At 38.7% G+C, this 25,386-nt stretch overlaps 1 protein-coding gene across 2 annotated transcripts in view; it reads left to right on the plus strand.

Annotated features, from left to right (window-relative positions):
- Nucleotides 1–21,329, plus strand: part of SLC28A3 (solute carrier family 28 member 3) — a 65,425-nt gene extending 44,096 nt beyond the window's left edge. Inside the window, exons 9-18 of one of the 2 annotated variants that reach the window (XM_079112193.1) lie at nt 1,730–1,810; nt 4,082–4,162; nt 6,261–6,386; nt 8,812–8,942; nt 11,453–11,621; nt 12,412–12,609; nt 17,041–17,122; nt 17,682–17,780; nt 18,023–18,143; nt 19,365–21,328. In XM_079112193.1, the coding sequence (XP_078968319.1) occupies nt 1,730–1,810; nt 4,082–4,162; nt 6,261–6,386; nt 8,812–8,942; nt 11,453–11,621; nt 12,412–12,609; nt 17,041–17,122; nt 17,682–17,780; nt 18,023–18,143; nt 19,365–19,491 (1,215 nt within the window). In that variant the 3' untranslated portion in view covers nt 19,492–21,328. Of the gene's footprint in view, nt 1–1,729; nt 1,811–4,081; nt 4,163–6,260; nt 6,387–8,811; nt 8,943–11,452; nt 11,622–12,411; nt 12,610–17,040; nt 17,123–17,681; nt 17,781–18,022; nt 18,144–19,364 lie in introns of both variants that reach the window. The other variant, XM_079112194.1, reaches the window with a different exon arrangement.
- Nucleotides 21,330–25,386: the final 4,057 nt, after the last annotated feature.

The raw sequence follows: 25,386 nt of genomic DNA on the forward strand, positions 1-25,386 counted from the left end.
AATTACATCCTTCTTTAACACAGGACTAAGCTGGTCTTCAAAATATAGTTACTTTAATGATTCAAAAATCTATAGGCTAAATAATTATTATTTTTAAAGCTAAAAGAATAAGTGCATGGGAGGCACTGTGTGCAAGCACCAATCATGCTTGGCCTGAACCTCACAGCTGCTACAAATAAGGATCTGAAATGCCTCGCAATTCATCTTGACCCAGGTTACTCAGCTAATTAGTGGTGAAACTCACATCTTTTTAGAATCAGGACAATGAGAATATTTGCCAGTGGCCTTCAGTTTGTGGCTCTAACTATCACAAATTCCCCCCAATTGTATTTTTTCTCTAAGACAACCTCATCCTAAAAGAGGGGGAGGTCACATTTTCTATGAAATATACTTGTCTTAGCCTTCTTTCTCTTGTTATAACAAAATACCTGAAACTGGATAATTTATAAAAAATAAAGATTTATTTAGATTACAGATTTAAGGCAGGGCAGTCCAATACCAACATGCTGGCATTGATAAGGTCCTTCTTGGTGCATCAAAACATGGCAGAGGGTATCAGATGGTGAGCCAGAGCAAGTGAACTATCTCGGGTCTCTCTTCTTTTCTTATAAAGCCACTACTGCCATCAAGGGGGCCCCACCTTCAGTACCATTTAACATATGAATCTGGGTATTAAGTTTCCAACACCTGAACTTTCAAAGGACATAGTCAAATAATTTTGATACTCAAGCCTATCCAGAAAGAAGACCTACAAGCAATCAACAGATATATGAAAAAATGTTCAACTTCTCTAGTAATAAGAGAAATGCAAATCAAAACTACCCTAAGATTCCATCTCACCCCAATTAGAATGGCAATTATCAAGAATACAAGCAACAACAGGTGTTGACAGGGATGTGGGGAAAAAGATACACTCATACATTGCTGGTAGGGTTGCAAATTAGTGCAGCCAATCTGGAAAGCAGTGTGGAGATTCCTCAGAAGACTTGGAATGGAACCACCATTTGACCCAGCTATCCCACTCCTTGACCAATACCCAAAGGACCTTAAAATCAGCATACTATAGTGATGCAGCCACATCAATGTTCATAGCTGCTCAATTCACAATAGCTAGATTGTGGAACCAACCTACATGCCCTTCAATTGATGAATGGATAAAGAAATTGGTATATTTATACAATGGAATATTACTCAGCCATAAAGAATAATAAAATTATGGCACTTGCAGGCAAATGGATGAAACTGGAGAATATCATGCTAAGTGAGATAAGCCAATCTCAAAAAACCAAAGGATGAATGATCTCACTGATAAGCAGATGATGACACATAATGGGGGTGAGGGGGCAAGAATGGAGGAAGGAAGGACTGTATAGAGGGAAAAGAGGGGTGGAAAATGTGGGGAGAGGGAAAAACAACAGAATGAATCAAACAACATTACCCTATGTAAATGTAAATTACACAAATGGTATGCCTTTACTCCATGTACAAACAGAGAAACAACATGTATCCCATTCGTTTACAATAAAAATAAATTAAAAAAAAAGAAATTAGAATAAGAGTCTATAGAGAGGGAAGCTGCCTGGTAAAAGTGTTGTCACTTCAAGAGGCATTTCCAGTATTGTTATGATGTTTCTGATGGAGAAAGGATGCAGAGAGGAGCCCTAATAGCAAATCTATAATACAACAGGGGTCACCATTGACCCATGACTAATTCTGTTCCCCACCCCAGGTTCTGCCAATAGTGGTTTTCTTCAGCACTGTGATGTCCATGCTCTACTACCTGGGACTGATGCAATGGATCATCAGAAAGGTACTGGGATTGGGACATACCAGGTGAAAGGTGCAGAGCTGATTATTTCAGGTACAAAGTCTTAAATGCCTCTTATCCAGGCATTTCCAAAGTGCCTTTCTCTTCCTACAAATATTCACCTCCATCACCAAAGTTATTACATTAAAACCCCAAGATCCTGCATGTGCCCATAAAAGGAATTTTATCTCAGGGACTTCTGATAGGGCTTTGATTTACAACCCACTGGATAACTCCATGAAACCAAAGCAGTTACTTCTTTAGCCAAACAATTGAGGTCAGATGCCTGCGAAGGGGAAGTAGTGTTGATCCCTCCTCACGGTTACCCACACTAGGCCTCACATACACTCACTCCTTGTCTTTAGGAAGTTACCAAAGTAGGTACTCCTCGTCTTGGAGGTGCTATAGAAATTAAAGCAGGAAAGTGAAGTGTTTTTCAACCTGGGTGGTGGGGGTGTTTTATCAGCACAGAATTTCTTTTAAAGGAAGAGTTAATCTCATTCTTGCTGCTCCAGCAACTAAGTCCTACTCTTAAGTCAGATCAGAAAACTAGGAAATTTATAACCTAGTTTGGATATACATGAGAGCAGAGCAGGGCATACAGGGCTTGAGAGACAACCACAGCCTTCCATTGAGTTCTGTAAATAAATCAAACTGTAAAATCAGAAAGAAAGGAAAAAGATAGGAGAAAGAGAAAGAACCAGAATACCAGCAGAATTTCGGATCACAGTGAGCTCTGGGACATATAATTTCCTGATTGTTGGTTTAAATATACAGAATTACTGCACTCACGTTTAGAATCTAAATTTTTAAACTTCTGGTAATAATATTATTTGATTATAACATGTATCTGCTTAGAATCTTTGGAAATTGCACAGGAGTAATTGGTTATTTTTAAAGGCGAATAAGGGAATAGGGATGTAGCTCAGTGGTAGAAACCATCTTTAGCATCACAAGGCATGAGTTCAGTCACCAGATCCAAAAATAGAGCAATTTGCAAAAAGAAGAAGAAAGTATATAGTGCCTATGGGAAATAATCTCGCACAGAGAGAGAGAAAGCTTTAAATATGAATATGAATATGTTAAAAAAGATCATCAAAGTATTTGTTGTATCATTACATAAATGCATGTAGATAATGCTATGCATTACTATCAGTGAAGTTATACATCATTTTACCTCTTGCTTTTCCAAACAATTTTCACTGTAGCCATTTTCCCATGCTAATAAATAATCTCTGAAAATGAATTTTTTTTTTGAAAAAGAATTACTGCACTCATATAACTAAGTGGAAAGAAAGGAAATAGATTGCAACAGGAAGTCCCCATCCTGAGATGAGTACCACAGTCTCTGGTTGAAAGATATATGAGTCAGCTTTCCATTACTATGATAACTACCATGAGATAATCAACTTACAAAAAAGAAAGGTTTATTTTGTCTCTCAGCTTTGGCAGTGTTGGTTCATGATTGATTTGCCTTGCTACTTTTGAGCCTGTGGTGAGGAAGTGCATCCTGGCAGGGAGTGCCTAGTGGAGCAAAACTGCTCACCTGATGACCAGAATGTGAAAAGGGAAAGGAATTGACTGAGATTCCACAATACCTGCCATGGCAGTGACCTAAGATCTCCCACCAGGCCCCACCTCTTAAAGTTTTCACCACCACTTGATAATGCTACAGTCTGGAGACCAAGCCTTTTAACACATGGGCTTTTGGGGGGCATTTCAGATTCAAATTGTCACAAAAGGTCAGTGGGACCCACAAACCATGTTCATTTGAATTAAGCAGAAAAAGTCAAACTTCAACTACATCTCACTATTTAATAGTTGACAAAACAACTTTCTTTGACAAAACAACTATTCTGTACTTTGGTTTCCTCTTCTGTAAAATGGGCACAATTATAGGAGATACTTCAAAGAGTAAAGATTAAATGCATTGCCCAAGTCAAGGGCTTACAACAGTGCCTGGAATGCAGAAAAGCCTACCATAAGTATTAGCAATTATCATTTATTAATTTTATAAAGCATAACTGTAGAAATTCTTGTGTCTAATGTTCAAAAGTATATACAATGACTCATACTTACCACCCTAACAGGAGGATTTGATTGGCCTGCTCTGTGGGCTAGATGACTTATACATAGGTTTATCACCATCACCAACCTGCCCATGATTATCAAAGGCCTCAACATTTTACTCCAGTTCAAAGATTTTACCCCACTTTGAAGTTTGTCATATACACATAGTTCATCACTGACTTTGTCCCTGATTCTTCCTTTTAGGTCGGATGGGTAATGCTGGTTACTATGGGGTCATCTCCTATTGAGTCTGTAGTTGCTGCTGGCAATGTATTTGTTGGACAAGTAAGTTTGCAATATCAAGAAACCAAACAATGCAAAACACTTCCTACATGGATAGTCTCTTTCCAAAACACAGAATAGAATACCATGGCATTGTCATTTCTTTTAGTGTGGAGAAAAGGATGTAAATTAGGAACTCCTAATTTTAGCAATGTCCAGATTCCAGAAAAAAAGAGAGAAAGAAAGATACCTCTCCAGTGTCCAGATACACTGGTGTGGAATTGGGTTCCTGAAAGTTGCGAAGAAAAGAAAAGCTGAGGCATTTTAGTAAAGCATAGGCTTCTCATATACAAATTCTTTAGTCTTTTCTGAGTTCATTGACTTATTGAGGTTTCTTCAGAGGCAAGTTGCTCATCCCCTTGAATGGATTTCACTGTCTTAAAACTGCAAACATGGGGCTGGGGTCGTGGCTCAGTGGTAGAGCACTTGCCTGGCTTGTGCGAGGCCCTGGGTTCGATCTTCAGCACCACATAAAAATAAATAAATAAAATAAAGGTCAATTGTGTCCATCTACAACCAAAAAATATTTAAAAAACTGCAAACATGTAAGAGACAGCCTCATATTCTATACTGCAATGCTCGTGGCAATAAAGAAAACCAAGAAAGGTCTTCTACCAACAACCATGCAGCTGTATAAATACTTCTCATTCTCAACTTGTCCAAACTGGCCAACATTCTGTCTTCGCTGAGCCTGAAGAAAAAAATGCCTTTACGTTTTTTTTTTTCTTCTCATTAAAGATAAACTTTTGGGCTACAATTTTCACTTCCTTGATTCATCACAGGGATAAATGCTCTTTTGCCTGAAGTCCATTTAAGCAAGAAATATGATGCCAAAGGATGTCCCTCAAAATAGCAGCATTTCTAAGAGGTGGATAAGTGAGAAATGGTAATCAGCTACTCATCACTCAGGATAGATAGCTTCAGGGAGAATTGAATCACACATCAATGAAGCCAGGAGTGAATATTTGCCAGCACCACTGCCCAGAGAAATTGGACTTGATGCAAAAATCAAGCCACCCAGTGAAACACAGCTCTAAATGCCAGGCTTACTACTGCTCCAACTCCGCCGGGCAGACTAAACCTTCTTGGTAAGCCCAGCTCACTAGCCTGGAGCTCTTTAGAGGGGATAGAGGAAACATACTTCCTTCCCCTAGTTGAAATTATAATAATTACAGTCATAAAAATCTCTCAGGACTAATTAGGGCACCATCTTGAGTTGATTGCTACTACCTGCAGGATAAGAAGGCTCACGTGTTGGGTTCCTATTTAGTCTATAAACTGAGGCTCAATGCATTCAATCTTATAGAACAATTAGAAATAATGAGGAGAAAATTGTAAAATTGCACCCATGCTTCTGTGGTACTTAATTTGATACTTAATATGCTGAAAGCACAGCTGTTATTGATGGAGAGCCCTACAGGGTAGGCAGGCTGTCCTCCTTAATGAGATTCAAGTCTTTATAACTACACTCTGTCCAGTTCCTTTCCACCCATCAGAGAGGGATCTCTGAGTTTCAATTACAAAAGTGCCTAAGGGCACCCGTCTTTGTAATTGCTGATTATTTTTAATACATGTGTCTCTATTTTGCTGAGGTCTTTGGAAACAGGTCGAGTCTATCTAGATGAAGCTAAATGATGGAAAGTCACAGTCCACAAGAAATCCCCAGTTCACAAGGCCAGGCCACAGAGCAGTTACTTGGCTGGCCCTTGGTAATGTACACCAAGTTCTCATAGAATCCAATCCTAGGCTAGGAAGAGGCACCTTATAACTAGCTTTACAAATGCAGGGTTTGACCTTGACCATATAGGACAATGACCTAGAGTTCAGATGACCAGATGTTGATGTGTAGTTTCTCAAACTTGAGCATGCCTCAGAATTACTTGGAAAACTTGTAAAATCACAGATTTCTGGCCCTACCCCCAGAGTTTCTGATTCCATAAGTCAGAGAATTTGAATTTCTAACAATTCTCAAGTGATGCTGATGAAGTTGGTTTAAGGTTGAATCTTAGATATACTGTTTTAAGGAATGAAATATTGAGTTGATGGCATACTCCCCCTAAGATTTTAAAGCTGACATTTAATTACCCTTCTCTGTCTCCAGACCGAGTCTCCACTGCTGGTCCGACCGTATTTACCACACATCACCAGGTCGGAACTTCATGCCATCATGACCGCTGGCTTCTCTACAATTGCTGGAAGCGTCTTGGGTGCATACATTTCTTTTGGAGTAAGAATGTTCTGGAATTAACTTTTGCAAAATTCAACCTCTTCTTTCTTTGCTCTTGTTATTTATTTTTTCCTTTCTTTTATTTTTCTTTCCCATTGAAAGGTGGAAAAGGAGGCCAAAAGAGTGCCTTTTTGTAGTATGAAAAGTTGGTCACAGTTACTTTGGCATTTGAATATAGTAATCCCAAGGAGATTGAGGTCTTCACTTTCATGTTCTTGCCACCAAAATGTGTACATCCAACTACAGCAAAATGAGGTTACTTTGGCTGGAAGTTTAAATCCATTTATAAAAAAATTAAAAACTATAACTACCATTAGTAAAGATCTTAACAGGCGTCAGCCAACTATGACCCACCAGCCAAATCCAGAAATCATAACTTGTTTTCGTAAGTAAAGTTTTATTAGAAACCAGGTACTCTTATTCATTTGTCTTTGGCAGCTCTCTTGCTATACAGTTGAGTAGTTGTGGCCTGGAAAACCACAATTATCTACTCTTTGGTTCTTTTCAAAAAAGACTTTTGGATCCTTGACCTCCAACAGTGGTTCTCAAACCTTACTGCACATTAGAATCACCTGTAAATTTTCAAAGACCCTAATTCCGAGGCCCATAGCCATGGGTAACTAAACCAAAATTTGTTGGGGTGAGATCCAGACATCGGTATTTTTTAAACTGCTCATATTTCAACTGAGAGCCACGTTTGAGAGCTGGTAGCCTATGGTGTAGGGTGGGAGGATGCTGTGATAGTCAATATGTGTGCTCCACGTGTAGGCTGACAAGCCACACGTTGACATAGACACCAACAGAGAAACCTAATAGTATAGGCAATACCCTGTTACTCAGGTGACTAGGATCTCCTACAAGATAAGTGAGTTTTATTCCAAACTGGAGACAGCCAACTATTAAAAAGAAGGAAGAAGAAAAAAGTGAAGGATACATTAGGAATCAGCAGTATGAGTGGATCCTAGATGATTCACTGTGCCCCTACTGTGGGAATGCTGCCTTTAAAAATGGACTAGGTCGGCTATCCCACTCCTTGGTATTTATCTGAAAGAACTGAAATCAGCATACTGTAGTGATTTACACATACCAATGCTTATGGCAGTGCAATTCACAAAAGCCAAACCAACCTGGGTACCCATCAACAGATGAATGGATAAAGAAAGTGTGGTATATATGTTTACACAATGGAGTTCTACTCAGCCATAAAGAAAAATGAAATTGTGTCATTTGCTGGTAAATGGATGAAGATGGAGAATATCATGAGAAGTGAAATAAGTCAGACTCAGAAAGTCAAGGATTGAATGTTTCTTTCATATGTGGAAGTACAGAGAAAAATAAATAAATAAGTAAATAAGATCTCATGAGAAGAGAGACCAATGGAGTAGAGGAAGTAAAAGGCAAAGGAAGGTATAGGGAATGATATCAATCAATTATGCCATGTCCATGTACAGATATGTAACAATGAATCCCACTTTATGTATAATTATAGTGCACTAATTTAAAAAAATAATAATAGAAGGAAGACCTATAGAGTAGATGGAGGGGACTGGGGGAAGAAGGAGATCAGGGAGAGGAAGAAAGGGAGGAAAAGGAGAGGTTCTGGGGAATGAGATTGGTCATCATGTTATGTGCATGTACATATCACAATGAATCCCACTTTTAAGAAAAATTTAATGCACAAATATGTGTGTATCCTTATAGTATGCTTTATATGTATATTTCAACTCACATGGAGAATGTTATAATAAAGATTTCCCATGTTAAAAAAAAACATTAAAAATGAAATTCCATCTTTACTTGAAAATAATGGGATAGGTGTTTTAGGAATGCAAAGGGAGACACTGGATCTGGGATTCAGAAAATGTGGGGAAGAGAATCCAGAAACAATGTCAAATATGTGGAGTGGGAAGTAAAAAGAGTAAACTTGTCATGAAGAAAACAGAAATAGTTTACAGATCAAAGGGACTCTGGATAAAAGCATATTGTGTAAAGGCATAGAGGATTCCAGGAGTACAAAAGGAAGATGGAGAGGGGGAATATCATGCCTGCACATGGATTAGGAATCCTGGCTGCATGCCCAGTCCACCCCAGATAACCCATCTAAACTGATGATGTAATGAAATATAGGCTTTAGGGAATATATACAATTTAGGGAATATATACAATTCAGAATTATCTTCTGAAATGATCAGATTTTGACTTTGTGATTTTCCCCCAAGAATGGGGCTGATTAACATGAATCTCTTCCCTATCTTTCTGACTCTCGGGTTGATGCCACCGCTTGGCTCCTTGACAAAAGTTGCTCTTCCAAACCCCCAAAGAAACATTGCTTTCTGGCATAGAATTGACTCCTGCTCCATCTCTTCCCTGTAAGGCTTTTGAATCATTCTACTGAATGTTTGCTTGCTTTCTTCTGAAATTGCAGGTTTCATCCACCCACTTGTTAACGGCTTCAGTTATGTCAGCACCTGCATCATTGGCTGTTGCTAAACTCTTTTGGCCTGAGACGGAAAAACCTAAAATAACCCTCAAGAATGCCATGAAAATGGAAAATGGGTAAGTGTGACATGTTACTAATTAATGACTATGTTAGTCAGCTTTTCATTGCTGTGATCAAAATACCTGACATGAACAACTTGTAAGAGGAAAAGTTTATTTTGGCTCATGGTTTCAGAGGATTTAGTCCATGGTCATCTGACTTCAAGGCAGAAGTATCATGGCAGAGGGGCATAGTGGAGGAAATACCCACTATGTACCCCATTTGTGTATGCTTAACTCATGACAGTGGGGAAAACAGAGAAGAGAGCAAGGGACCAGGGCTAGATAAACCCTCCTGGGACACACCCCCAGTGACCTACTTCTTCCAACTAGTTTCCACCTCCCAGTGGTTCATTCAGCTATCAATGGATTAATCCTGTAAACACTTTATTGTATTAGGGATCATGCTTCCAACGTATAAGCTTTGGGGGATATTTCAGATCCAAACTGTAACAATGACCACAAGCTGGAGCACAGAAGTCCAAATTCGAAACAGCAAAATTTGATAAAGAGAAAGCACAGTGGATCATGGTATTAAAGTAGATTTAATTTCCCTGTGACTAGACTTTACCAAAAAACACTTTTCAACACTCCAGGAAAGCTTGTCTAAATACCTGAATGCCAATACATTTCCTTAACTGTTCATCATAAATATATTTCATTATAAATACAGCATAGTGCTCATTGCGCTTCTGTTTAAAGCTATTACAAATCCATAGGATGAGCATTTCTGGAGGTTCCTTATATAACAAGAAAGATAGTTCATTTTCTTTTTCTCTGTGAAAAAGAAAAAAAGGAAAATGAGGGGCGTATAAAATTGGTGGAATGAGACAGACATCATTACCCTACGTACACGTATGATTACACATATGGCATGAGTCTACACCATGCACAACCATAGAAATAAAAAGATGTACCCCATTTGTGTACAATGAATCAAAATGCAGTCTGTAAAAATTAAAAAATAATTTAAAAAAAAAGAAAAAAAGGATGGAAAAGACTACAAGATTTAAAATGTTCAAAAGTATTTCATTAAATATCAATTCATGAACCATCATGTGTCTGAGAGTCATCCCTTATTTGTATGGGAATCAAATCATAATCATGAGTGGAAAAGCAAGTTGCTGAAGAATACATTAAATGTTGAGCATTCCTAATCAAAAACTTTAAAATTCAAAATCTAAAACTTTTAACATGATGCCACAAGTGGAAAATTCCACACCACTGAACTTCGTTTTATATACAAAATTGTTTAAAATATTATATAAAAACTTTAAGTCCATATATATACAGTATATATGAAATGTAAATTAATTTTGTATTTAGACTTGGGTCTTATCCCCAAGATATCTCATTATGTATATGCAAATATTCCAAAACCCAAAACACATCTGGTCCCAAGCATTTTGAATAAATAAATGCTCAACCTGTAGGATGATTCCATTTATGAAGTTAGCAGGCATGCATATTTATAGAATTGTTTAGGGATAAAGCACGTAGAAAAATTGTAAGGAAAGGGAATAATAAACAGAGTTGAGGGAGGCAGGCACCTCTGAGATTAGAAGAGTAGGGAGGGGATCACAAAACAGCACACATGGGAATTCAAAAGCAAGTTAGTTTCTCACCACCTGACCAAACACCTGACAAGAACAACTTAGAGAAGGAAGTTTATTTTGGGCTCATGGTTTCAGAGACTTAGTCCATGGTGATCAGACTCCATTGCTCTGGACCCAAGGTGAGGCAGAACATCATGGCAGAAGGGCTGATGGAGGAAAGCCACTCATGGCAGCCAGGAAACAGAGAAGCTAGAATCAAAATATTTTGCCCAAGGGCATGGCCCCAGCAGCCTACTTCCTCCAGATACTACCAACCCACCTACAGTTACCACCTAGTAGTTCGTTCAAGTTATTAGTCCACCAAATGGATTAATCCACTGATGATGTTACAGCTCTTATAATCTAGTCACTTCACCTCTGAACATTCCAGCATTAATACAGGAGCTTTTTAGGGGACATCTCGTATCCAAACCAAAACAAAGGTAAAGCGACATTCCATTCTTAAATGAGGTGATGGCTATACAGGCCACCTAAAATTATCATTCTTTATACCATGACTATTTTATAAATATTGTCTGATAGCTACTTTCAATTAATAATTTTAAACCTATACTTTTTAGTCATTTTTTCAATTTTTATTATAAATGCCTCAAAAAAGCAATATTGAGGCTGGAGATGATTGCACATAACTCAATGATTGCACAAGTGGTTAGCATGTATAAGGCCCTGGATTCAATCTCCAGCATCATGAAAAAAAAATTTAAAAGGATAATATAATAGTTAGATGCCAATATGGCCACCACCTATATTCAACATCATGATTTCATGGAATTTGGATGAGTATTTTGACCAAGTATGGAACTAATGTTTGCCTCTCACCCAAATGAACTCTGATTTTGCCATTTCCGCACCTGTGATATTGACCCACCAACAACTTCTTGGTAATTCTGGAATTGCTATCTTTTGATAAAGTGATTCAAGAAATCTCCTAGAAGCTGCAACACAGGGAGCATCCTCATCTATCCCTCTGGTGGCAAACATCGCTGTGAATCTGATTGCCTTCTTGGCCCTGTTGTCCTTTGTGAATTCAGCCCTGTCCTGGTTTGGAAACATGTTTGACTACCCACAACTGAGTTTTGAGGTATAATTCTATCATGCCTCTGCCTTCCGTTTCTTTTCTGCCTGTTATTTGTTTAAGTTTGTGGAGAGCCTTCCCTAACTCCCTGTGGTGTACTGACACAAACCGTAGAAGTTCCTCAGGCTTCCTTCATCTTCACAACACCCTTCTGGGTCTCCTACCACCCTTTCCTCCAAATAGTCATTCTCTCCTGACTCCTCTCCCAAGATACCAGGTTGCTTCAAAGGACCCAATTCCAGCCTTGACTCCTGTCTTAGTCTGATTTCTGTTATAATAACAGATGCCTGTCTGGGCAATTTATAAAGAAAGGAGTATATTTAGCTCACAGTTCTGAAGGCTAGAAATTCAAGGTCAAGTGGCTGCATCTGTCCAACTTCTGGTGAGGGCTACTATTTGCACCCTGTATTGTAGGAAAATAGAAAAGGCAAATGGGCACATGCAGAGAGGGAGAGGGGAGACAAAGGAGCTCACCCACTTTATAACAACATACGCTCTTGAGTACTAATACATTCCAGAGAAAACTAATCCAGTCTCATGAGAAAGATACTGATCTGCCTGATGGGCACCACATCATCATAACACTGGGAACCAAACTTCAGCAAGAGTTTTGGTGAGGATGAACCCATATTTAACCATAGCAACTCCTGATAGATAAAGATGGACAACTGAATGTGAGGGGGTTTCTTGTGGCTGAAAGAGATAGAGGATACAGGAACAATCTTGTTGAGATAATGAGGAAAAAGAACTAGAAACAAAATCACTATTCTAACCAAATATATTCTGTTTTTTGCAGCTAATATGCTCCTACATCTTCATGCCCTTTTCCTTCATGATGGGAGTGGACTGGCAAGACAGCTTTATGGTTGCCAAACTCATAGGCTACAAGACATTCTTCAATGAATTTGTGGCTTATGAGCACCTCTCAAAGTTGATCAATTTGAGGAAAGAGGCTGGACCCAAATTTGTGAATGGCATTCAGCAATACATGTCGGTGAGTAAATTGTCTGATTTTTCCATAAACTTCTTCACCTAAATACATTTGTCATCTAGTCACTTGTGCCTCTGTACATCAGACACTATGCCTGGCACTTGAGTTATACAAAAGAACAAAACAAGTCAAAAATCCCTATCTTGTGGCATTCATAATGTACATGGCACCTCATTATTTTCAACTACATTGAATTAATCATGTGTCTGTGTGTGTGTGTGTGGAGAGAAAAACACAGCTCATCCATACAAGTGATGATTTACTTTTGAAGACTGTAGACACAAACCTATATACAAATGATCTGAGACTGAAATCAATCATTCAACAAATATTTATTGAATGCCTTCTATGTGTGACCAAGGCCAAGCACTGAACAGGTCATAAGGCTTGTTAGTCAGTTTTGCATTACTGTGACAAAATACCTGAGATGATTAACTTCTAAGGAGATAAGTTTTATTTTGGCTCATGATTTCAGAGGTTTCAATCCATAGTCTGTTGGTCCCATTGTTTTGGGGGCTGTGGCCATGTAGTATATCCTGGCAAGAGTACATAGTATTGGAGACCTGTTTACCTCATGGAAAGTGAGAAGCAAAGAGAAAGGAAGAATGGGACTTAGGTCCCGATTTCCCCTTCAAAGGCATGCCCCGCCCCCATGACCTAACTTCCTTCCACAAAACCCCACCTCTTAAAGGCTCCACCGTCTCCTAATGGCAACATCAACTGGGGACCAAGCCTTTAACACATGGAACTTTGGGGGTCATTCCTGATTCAACTTATAGCAGGCCCTACCCTCGTGGAGACCATATTCATTATCATGAGACCCTCTTCCTTCCAGGTGAAGGAATTTTATGGGCTCTGAGAAACTACCTAAATGCAAAATGGTTCCTGGCCATCATCAAGAGATGGTAGGATGCCATTATTACTGTCCAAGGGGATGACAGGGAAGAAAAACCCCAGATCTATGATCTGAAAACCTTGATTCAAATGCCCCATAATCATGTCAACTTCAGATCAACAGCCTACAAAGAAACACTCATGTCTGCCTGGACTTTGGTGGGATGAGGAACTTGGGTGAGGCTGTATTTATAGTTGAGTCTCCAACTGCTTCCCCCCAAACAATGGAACTGTCACAAATGGAAACTAAACTATACTAAACTATTTCCACTAAAGGAAATAGTGCATATTTCTGACCACCACCATTTCTATAACTTATTTGAAGTTAATGTCCCAGGTATATATTGAGTTTTAAAAGGCAAGGGAAGGGAAAGCAGGCTGCCCAAGTATTGAGACTGCTCACCCCAACACCACCACCATCCCTCCCAGTTGCCCAAAGAGCAGACATACAAATTGTGTCCCGCATATTACACAAGTATAATAACAGCCTATTCCAGAACTGCCGATTATACTTTGCAATCAGGGGCATTTTGACCCACACATCTGATAGGGCAGGGGCTTTGTTTCTCACAAGTTCTTTCTTCAATGAACCTCACAGTGAAACTTGTCCACTTACCCTCATTGTTCAAATGCCACCTACACCAGTTGGTTTTTCTGCCAAAAGTAAATAATAGGCTAAATTAAGTGAAATGTTTTCTATCCCCAACTGTCAGTTGCCAGCAGAAAATAGTTTAGTTGATGAGAAAAGTGAGCTGCCAGTTCTGGCAATGCTAAGCAGTTTCGTGAAAAGGCTGTTAAGAAAATGGAGACAGAACTGTAGCACTGATTTGGGTTTGGGGGCGAGCCCAGATGAAGGCATACACACAGCGCATATGGAGATGTGAGCTCAGTGGCCTTTGTCACTGCTCTCATGATGGGAGCAGCATTTTGTTACTCTAGATTTCTGATTTTAAATCAACGATGGGGAAGAGTCCCAGCAATTTCTGCTTATCAACCAACAAGGGGTGAAGTGTGTCCCAACATTGTTCTAGAAAATATGCCACATGACTGAAGCATACTGTGTTCAAATCCCCAGTGATATCCATTGAATTACACCCAATGTCAACCTCCATTTAAGATAAGAAGTCAAAATATGGAGGCAGCACCCACAGGCAGAGGAGCCCTGTATTGCTCCATCATTTTCTTTCTTAAAGATAATGCTTTGCATGTTTGTTTACATCATAGTATATAACATTGTTATATACAAAAACATCATTTTGTACATCGTTATGCACAAAAAGTTGTAGAGGGAAAAGTAAGTCACACGCCCTTATTCTCTGCCACTCAGTTCTTCTCCTTTAAGCATAATGTGCTCACTGTTCTTAACCTTGCTTTTTGTGCTCAGTAGCATATCTTGGATAACTTTCTATATCAGTGCCTGGGACAGTATTCTATTGCATAGATACTGTGATTCATTTAACTAGGCCCGTGCTGATGAACACTTAGCAATTTTTTGCTATTAGAAGTAGTGTGGTGATGGCTGTCCTTGTATGTCTTTATATAGGGTGAATTTACTCGTGTGATACACCTTTTACCATTGCATAATCTTTCACATTCATGGACAAAGGCAAATGGAATAATCCCAACCTCCCTTTCCTCTTCTTATAAAACCATACATGGCCACATCTGTGTATCCCTTCCCCCGACAACCCCCAGATAGGGAAAAGAAGAATCATAAGTCGTTTATGCCATCTCCCTCCCCATGGTCTCTTAATAAGCATGGCTGTTTTTGAAGCTAATTGAACTAAATGAAAAGCACTAGAAAGAGCAGAGAACAAGGATGAACTTTTCCAGGAACAGTAGACTGTTCAAATACTCAATATTATTTTGTCTCCCTGCTGTTTGCAACTGTTTGAAAATAACAAAGAAGTTCTCAGAAACTATGAGAGAGAAGAGGGGCTTTACAATCAACAAAAACTTACCACAACCACTTCAGTCTTAAAGCATGAACTTTTAAAAATCCAGTTAGCACAAGAAAAAAAAAAAATGTACTATGAGTGAATATTCCTTGAGCCAAATCATAGATTTTTCAGGATATTGGAAAAAAATTATTGTTCCAATTAAGTAGCTACCTTTCTTCATTCTCTTGCTTCCGAGCAGGCATCCAAATATGCCCGTGGTAGGACCAGAGCTGGGAAAGAAAGGCGAACACACACTGTGGCCAGACTAGAAGGAAGCCCCTGTGGTAGCTGAGAATTTCTATTTCACTAATATCATTTCTAAATTTTCCTCATGGCCCTCTGTAGCCAACAACCCCCTGAAGACCTAGTCTCAGACAACCAATGATCTTTCTTTGACTGTGGCTTTCTTTTGGCTATTTCAATAAATGAACTTGCTCAGCATTCATTTGTTGCATATATTACTTCTACTTTTTCTTGCAGAGCAGCATTTTACTTTATAGATATTCATACTGTGTCCATTTTCCTACTGAAGGATATTTGAGCTTTTTAAGTATGGGGCTATTAAAAGTAAAGCTGCTATAAATTTTCATACACAATATTTTGGTGGTCATGTGTTTTTATATTTTTCCTGGGAAAATTGCTGGTTCATACAGGCAGGGTGTATTAACTTGATAAGAATCTGCCTTAAAACAGCATGGCTGTGTCATTTTGCATTCCTACCAGCAATGCACGAGTTCCAGTTGCTTGGTTATCTTTGCCGTACTTTGTATTGTCGGTCTTTTTTAACTTTAGCATTTTAGTAAATGTATAGTGGTATCTCATTGTTTTTCATTTGTCCTTCCCTGGTGACTAATGATTTGAGCATCTTTTCATGAGCTTCTTAGCTATTTGCATCTTTTGTGAAGTCTCCAAATCTCTCTATCCATTTTTCCTTGGGTACTTGTCCCTTTTTTTGGGGGGGGGGTGGTGCAGGTAACCAGGGATCGAACTCAGGGGCACTCAACCACTAAGCCACATCCCCTACCCTATTTTGTATTTTATTTAGAGACGGGGTCTCACTGAGTTGCTCAGCACCTCACTTTCACTAAGGCTGGCTTTGAACTCTCAATCCTCCTGCCTCAACCTCCCAAACTGCTGGGATTACAGGCATGCACCACTGCACCCGACTGGGTATTTGTCTTCTTATAGAATCATAGTAGTTCTTTATATATTTTTAATAAGTCCTTCATCAAATAAATGTAGTATGAATATTTTCTGGAGCCAATTTTGTATCTCCACCAACTAGTACTGTACCTGGTACATTGTAGCTGATGGTCAGGTCGTATGGAATATTAGAAATTACCAATGAGCAGGAAATAGCATTTTAGAAACTATGGTCATCAATTCCAAGTCCATTGTAGAGCATTTCTTGAATCCACACAGCCCCTCTTCACTCTCCCTCAAAATTCAAGGAGAGATAGTAAAAACTGTCTAGGAAACAATGGGTATTTATTTGATGCTACATGCTGGGCATTTATTTGTCAATATCAATTCTGTAGTCAAAATACAAAGCCCAGTTGGGTCAGATCACAGATGCATTGGTGTTTATGCTTGCTTACAGATTCGTTCGGAGACAATTGCTACTTATGCCCTCTGTGGGTTTGCCAATATCGGTTCCCTAGGAATAGTGATCGGTGGACTCAGTAAGTGGAAAGATATTCTTCGACAACAGATGTAACATAAACATTCTTTGAATCTCCATCTCACTCTGTAATGTTATTCATGTCAGGAGAAAAGTAACCCTCAATGGTAGTAGATCCTTTGGGATCTATTTTTTATCCTAAGTTGTTCAAGCTGGTCTAAGTTACTATCCTCCTGCCTCAGCCTCCTGGGTAACTAGGATAACAGGCATGTAACACTATCCCTGGCTACCAGTAGATTTATAATAGACCCCTGGAGAAGGATTCTGGGGTGCCAATGAAAGATCAATGGGAAAATGATATGATTTATGAGTGAAGTCTGCCACAGGCATAGAAGTAGTTGTTGAGAGTTGAGTCTCGGACCATCTCATCAGTTGATCCTTCCATGCATCCCCTTTGATTTACCATGCTTTGTGAACCCCTTGGATAAAACTTAGGGCTTTTTCTTTCTAACTGACCTGAAACTCCAATACCAAAACAACTTTTAGAGGCTATAAATTTGGATTTCTACCTAGTAGAATCAACATTAAAAATCTTGAATAGCTCCTTTCATGTTTCCCAGCATCCATAGCTCCTTGCAGAAAGCGGGACATCGCCTCTGGTGCAGTGAGAGCTCTGATCGCAGGGACCACCGCCTGCTTCATGACAGCCTGCATCGCAGGTACTGCATCCCATCCTTTGTGTCCTGGGAGCCCATGGGAAGGCAGCTTTCAGGGAGGCAAAGTCTCCAATCTGCATATGCAGCATATGCTGCTGCAGAAAGCTGAGAGTCAGAGCTGCCTTTAAGCGTATTGTAAATTTAAATGTGTGGTGTGGAGGCGGCTGGGGAGAAGCTTAGAACAGAAGGAGAGTTCAGTGACTTCACTAATTATGAAAATAAATGGCACTCTTTTCCACTTCTAGGCATACTCTCTAGCACCCCTGTGGACATCAATTGCCATCACATTTTAGAGAATGCTTTCAACTCCAGTTTACCTATCAACACAACCACAGTGATGTCTTGTTGTCAAAGTCTGTTGAACAGGTATTGTAATGTTGTTTTTAATGAAACTGTTTTTCTTTTTTTTTTAATTGTCATCGGTGCATCGTAATTGTACATACGAGTGGGATTCATTGTTACATATTTGTACATGTACACAACATAACAAAATAATCCGGTCAATTTCATTCCCAATATCTCCTTTTTCCCTTCCCTCCGACCTTCCACTGCTCTCCTGGTCTCCTTAGATGTTGTACTCTTGACTATCACTTCTTTATACTCCCTTATTAATAATCAAATTCGATCATAAGACTCCATTCCACTTATTTCTAGAACTTTATAACTTAGTATTTTAACATAAGAATTGAACAACAATCCTATCAACCTTTCACTTTGACTTTTCTCAGATAAGACTAGGAGCTAAAATTCTCAATCGTACTGCTCAAGGATTTAATATGCACCCAGCTATGCATCTGTCATTTTGTATGAATCATGTCACTTAAACCTTGCAGTCACTGTATGTTGAGCACTATCACTTTTTTTTTTCATTTGATATAGCAAAGGCTTAGGGAGGTAATGTCCACTCAAGGAAAATTAGTGCCAGCACAACCAAGATATTTCAGACCTATCTACCCACAAAGTCCATGTTCCACCTGCTACTGCCTCCCTTCCAAGGGGATCAAGACTGTCATGGTAATTTGGTGATAGGTTGTGGTGGATAAGAGGCCATCAGGGACCCATAGCAGCCACCTCCGCCCTCTACAGTATGACAAAATCAGTATCCCCCCCATCCCAGCCGCTCGCCTTAACATGCAGGTCCTTTGTAAGGAACGGTTCTAATCTTTCTTCACTTTTTCTGGAGTAGATAGGAAAAATTCTTGATGTTACCTGGAATTTTAGAGCACATATTAATTCCTCAGTGCCTGTCTGTAATTGTCTTTAACTCACTCTAACCATAATGTAAAGAAAGAAATCAGCTTTCTGCCCTGGGCCTTTTTTTGGGGGCGAGAGGAGCACAGGTACCAGGGATGCTTTACCACTGAGCTACATCCCCAGCCTTTTTTGTTTTTTATTTTGAGACAGGGTCTAACCAAGTTGCTGAAGCTGGCCTCCAACTTACTCCTGCCTCAGCCTCCTGAGTTGCTGGGATTACCAGGGTGCACCACTGCACTCAGATTCTGTGCCATTTTTAATGTGTCACCTTCTACTCACCCAATGTTTCTGCTGTCCAAGGCTCAACTAACAGTTTCATTCTACTTTCACCAGCACTACTGTCAAGGGGCCTGGTGAGGTCATCCCAGGAGGAAACTTCAGCCTGTACTCTGTGAAGGGCTGCTGCAAATTGTTGAATCCACCAACACTGAACTGCAGCTGGATCCCTGATATATTTTGAATTCCATCAGTTCTTCATTGGAACTCTGAGTGCCGTTGTTGAGTTTTCTGCTTTGGAGGGGGAAAAGAAAAACAGAGCTATTGTCTATAGGTTAATAACTTCAATCATTGGAATCAACTTTCATTGCAAGGAAAGAAGGAAAATAAGAATGAAACTTCCAGAGCTATATCTTCCCTTCCCTCCTCAACTTCACACTGTGAACTACTTTAGTGTCTCAAACTGAGGTGTCACCTCCACTCCCAACAATGTTTTCTAACCTTACGTTTTTAAGGCATTTAATAAGAATACAGGTATAAATAGTGACTCTCAACAACACTGCTATGAGTCAGCCATATATTCTTAGTGTGCTGAATGAGCCCAGAGTAACTTGTTTTAAACACATCTCAGGTGATGTCACTCTGCATTCACCCTAGCTTCCCTGAAATAACTTGAACTTGAATCTCACCCAAAGGAAGTCTGATCAGCAAACACCTATTCATTGGCTATCATCTAGAGGTCCTATATAAATCCAGAGTTCTTCAGAAAAGCATGTAGACCATATCAGAATAAGGATTTCAGTTCCGTAAGCTTAGAGAGTTGTATCAATAAGTTTAAGCTAAGTTATACTTCAGTAACAAATAATCCCAAAACCTTATAGCTAAATTTATCTTTCACTCATATTATGTTTGTAATGGTCAATTTTAGCTCCTTCTATGTTATCTTCATTTCCAGGATGCAGGCTAAAGAAGTGGCCTTTGTGTGGGGCATGCTGGTATTAGAGAGGGAAAAAAAGGTGGGAATAACATGATGGCTCTTGAAATTTCTGCTAGTGGAAATGACACCCTTTACGTACACTGTATTCCATTACCCAGAACAAGTCCTATGGCAAGTATAATGTCAGAGACTATAGATGAATTATCCTATCAAAAGGAGGGATGCTGAATACTTTACAAGAATAGTATGATACTACCGAGGTGCATGATATCCATGTCTTCCTTCAAGGAGCCAACTTGTTACAGGACATGGTAAGCCTATTCATGTGCAAACGTAGTGATATTCCTGGTGGCAATACTGGAAAGGAACCTTTGGTCAAAAAATCATGTAAGAGCAATTGAGAGAAAAATAAGTTCTGATTGAGATCTGAACACCTTCCATTGATATTTCCATTGACCAGGAAGGTGTCAACATCAAACTTGCTAACTGGGTCTCAGAAAATGTCAGAGATGCTAGTGGTTCCTTTTAATGAAATGCTCATCACTATTTCTCTTAGTAGTCCAAAGACCACATTGTGTGAGAAAACACCAATGCCTCTGAGTCAAAACAGGACTCACAGGGAAGAGACTCTGAATGTGAAAAAGTTCTACAATACCTTAAGTAATTTATTTTGTTTCTATTTTCCCATCTGTTCATGCATAGGAGTTGTCATTATTAAAAAAAAATTCATGTGTAAATAGTTGTGTTGTTTTTGCTGTTGTTTTATTTTGGGTTATATGTGGTGAAGGAATGATCTCAAAGGACTCTTTTTTTTTTAATTAGTTATTGATGAACCTTTATTTATTTATTTGTATGCAGTGCTGAGAATCAAACCCAGTGCCTCACACATGCTAGGCAAGCACTCTACCACTGAGCCACAATTCCAGTCCCTCAAAGGATTCTTTATTCTTGAAGTAAATATACCAAGATATTTCTAATTTTTATTTCTACCAATTTTTCTTGGGATCCAATGTGCCCTTTCAGTCTTTACACTTTATTTTAAGAAAATAATTTGCATGTCTTTTTGGTGTCAGTCATCATTATAGTATAGGATAGTATGTCAAAACCACCAATAATTCGTATGATGGTTGTCCTTTCTCAGCTATGGCTATGTAATGACCAAAGATAGAGTATAAAAATTGGTTGGCTGTTAGAGTTTCTCAGGAATAAAATAGAATAGAGTTAAAAAGGATTAGAAAATCTTTTGTCATTACTTTTCCTTAAATGTTTGTAGTTCTCCTCTAAGTTTGTTTTTTTAACCTAATTGTTACTCTGCTTATTATTGTTTTTCTTTTCAAATTATAAAAATAATCATGTTTAATAAAATATGAAGATTGTATAAAATTAGCTGAACATATTTCTCCCCAACCTGTTCACCTGGCTCTCTTGCAGGTACCATACCCCCAGGTTGTCATTATTAATTGACTAGCACACACACCTTTCTCCTTGCTTATACAAATGGTATATTAAAATGTGGGGGATTTACTGTTAGTGAACAAATGGAATGAGTCTATTTACACATTACCTTTAACTTCCTTCTTTTTAGTTGGCAATAAACATGAACATCCCTACAAGTTATTTATAGTTCTAACTTTACCCTTCCCTTCTTCCCTATGTAGTGTACATGTATACATACATCTATGTACAATTCTACATAAATGATATGATATACATTCTGGGGGAGGGATGGAGTTGGACACATGCTGTAATTTAGATCTTGAATGTTCCTCAAAGGCCCATGTGTTGAAGGCTTGGTCCCCAACCCATGACACTATTGGGAAATGGTGGAACCTTTAAGAGGTGGGGCTTACTAGAAGGAAGACAGATCATTGGGGTCCTGGGCTCCAGGGGATGTTGGGACCCTGGTCTCTTCCTCTTCCTCTCTTTCCGCTTCCCAGCCATCATGAGGTGTATAGGCCTCCTCCACCACATGTTCCTACCATAATGTACAGTGCCACCACAGGCTCAAAACAAGGCCACACAAGCACGGACTGAAACCTCTGAAACCATGAACTAAAAGAAACCTTTATTCCTTAAGAGTTGATCACCTCAGGTATTTAGTGTCAGTAACAGAAAGCTAACTAACACCTTTTTTCTAGTTGCTTTACTCCCCTTCACTGTCCTGCCTCACCACATACAGGTAACCTGGGTTAAATAACCTGACACAGGGTCACTATACTCTTTATTTTTTTTCAAAATCAGGCCATATTTTATAAACATGAACATCAACTGAGGATTGGGATAGCAGTTTTACAAAATCTGGATTACTGACATTTCTGTTAATTTACTTTTCTTCCTTGATAATTTTTATAGATATTTCTTCAATACTACTGACAAAACTTTAATTCATTATAGCATATGGCATATTGTATGATATATATATCATAAAACAAATCTTTCTTCTATGGACATGAATTCATTTTATTTCCAGATTCTGACTTTGGGATTGTTTTTTTATTTTGTTTTCTACTTCGAACAGTATGTATATATTTTCTTTACATACCAGTTTTTTTAGTTTCCTGTAACAATGCTGACTCATAGAAATACAATACAAATCACATACATTTTAAGATTTCCTAAAAGCTGCATTTTTAAAAAGTAAAAACAGTAAAATTAAATTTCATAATATGTTTAACCCAAATGTCAAAGATTTTATTTCAATTACATATTTTACATTCTTATCAAGCCAGTTTTTCAAAATCTGGTATGCATATCTCATTTGAGGCACCAAACTTCTTTTGGAATACTTCACATTTGTTTAGATTCCATAAAATTGAAAGCCAAAAAGTAAATTCATACACCCAGGTTGTTCTAAGCATGCTTAAAAGTTTTCCAATAACTGAAATGTGTCAGTTTTTAAATTAAAATTAAAATTTTAGTTACTCGGTTACTTCATATTTGAAGTACTATGGCTATCATATTGGGCAGAGCAGTCTATAGGATTTCTTAGGTGAAATGAAGTGTGTGTATATTTTGGTATTAATGCATGATTCCAGATTGCTTTTCTGAGAAATATAGTGTCTTAATTTTTACCTGCTATGGTAAAATTTCTGCTGTGTTTTACCTTCATGTGTGTGTATATGTGTGCCTGTGCTTGTTAGAGATTTTTTAAATGCAACATGTTCACATAAGTCAACTTGTTGATTCCTTTTTAATATTGTCCATCCTTGAAGTGAGAAGTGGGGTATTATTCCTGAGCCACTATGAAAGACTAGAAGGGCTAAGCTCCAGGCAAATGAGCTGGTGGGCACTCTGAGCTTGTTGCCTCCAAAAATCTTATCAATACCCTGTGAATATTAAGTGGTACTGTGCTGGCTGGTTGTTTCCCGTCTCCCAGGGAAACCACCTAATGGGAGTTTTGGTGCATGGTTAACTCCTTAATTCCTCTTTAGCAGATTTAGAAACTAGAAGGAAGCCTGTTCTCACAGTGGGGCCTTCACCCACCCTCTCATAGTTGGCCAAGATGGCCTCTGTGCGTTTCTTACGTGTCTGAAGCTGCTGGATACTGACAGTGCAATGCTCTCAGTCAATACACCTTGACCTTGTTTCAAGTTAAGGCTGTGACATTTACTCTGGAGAATTCTGCACCCATGAGATTCAAAGTTCCCACCCTTCCTTCTCTGTCTTCACACTGATATAATTTTTATTAATCTGAAAGCCTCTTTCCATACACAGTATTATGGTTACAAAAATGAGTTTTTCCTAATTTCAACAAAGATGGAAATTTGCTTTAGTATTTCTTATTCTTATTTTTCAGTTGTTTTGCAAAATGATAGGGAAGGGCTGAAATGTTATTTCTCTACTCCAGCCAGAAGCCATGGTTATAAACAAATTCTCTCTGACCCTGGAGAAGCCTTTGGGTCTCAGCCAAGAATAGATTGGAGTCATGAAATATGGAGAATTTTCTGATTTTTTTTCCCATTGAAAATCAAAATATCCAAGCAGTGAGGCTGGAGTGACAAGGTCTTTGTAATTACATAGATTACTAACATTTATTCATTTTGTAAATGTTCCCACCTAATTGCTTTTATGTTTCTGTAGTTTTATTAGGCTGGTAGGGCATTGTGAAGAGTTTATAACTTGCACTTGCCCAGGGAGACTGACTTCCAATTACTGAACAATTCCAAAAATCAGGCACGCTTATAAAGAAGGTATTTAAGGCCAACAAGGACACAGTGTGCCAGGAAGGATTAAACTACCCTGAATGTGCTGGAGTGAGGGTAAGGGAGGTGATCATTCGCATTTTAAACAAGCAGGAGCTCAGGACTACAGGAAGAACTGTCTGGTTCAGGTGTGCCATATGGTACTAATGAACCATATGGTGCTGAGAAAGGCTACTTTTTTACAGCCTATTATTTAATTTTGTTTTAAGCTCAAACTGGTATACACTTACCCATTCCTTTTCTGGCTGTAATGACCATACAAGTTTATGATAATTATATTTTCCTTTATGTCACAGAGGTGATGTGACTACCCCTGCCTGTAAAGTGAGTACTTTCAACCCTGGTCATTTATGGACTACTTTGCATTTTTATTTCGAGACTCTGGAAACTAAACAATGACTCTGCATCAAGTCAACCTCTCTTAACCATTAGGCATTTTGCAAAAATGGGAGGACAGTAACTGGTATGAGGATCAGTAACCATGGAACAGAGGCAAGTACTCAAGTGATAACCTTGAAATTTAGTCCCCTGACAACTAACAATCAACCACTTTACCATGAGAAGCCAAGATTATGAAAAACTGATATCTCACAAGCCACATAAGCATGCAGAATCAGGGTCTACATCTTCTTTGTGCTGAGTATGCTTCCAATCATATTCAAAAAGTAAGAGAATAGAAGAACCTTAGGTTGGTCATTCAGAAAAGCTTCATTTCTCCTTTCCAATTCCTAGTCATGTTCTGTCATAAAACCAGAGATCACTACAGTAGCAGGCAGAGTTGGGGCAGTATTCACAGGCCTAGTTTAAATCACTTCCACTGCAGGGTACCTTTCTCACTCCATAATTGTCTTCCCAGATGTCTGACCACTAGAAAACCAGTTCCTGTGTATCCCTCATACCTAGCACCTTGCATCCAGTAGACATTAAGTGAATATTTGTTTATTTGATGAATGAATGAATGAAGACTGCAGGCTACCCCTCAGGAAATAAGAACCATTAA

The sequence above is a fragment of the Sciurus vulgaris genome, assembly GCF_902686455.1.
Source record: "Sciurus vulgaris genome assembly, chromosome: 15".
In the NCBI taxonomy this organism is placed as follows: domain Eukaryota; kingdom Metazoa; phylum Chordata; class Mammalia; order Rodentia; family Sciuridae; genus Sciurus; species Sciurus vulgaris.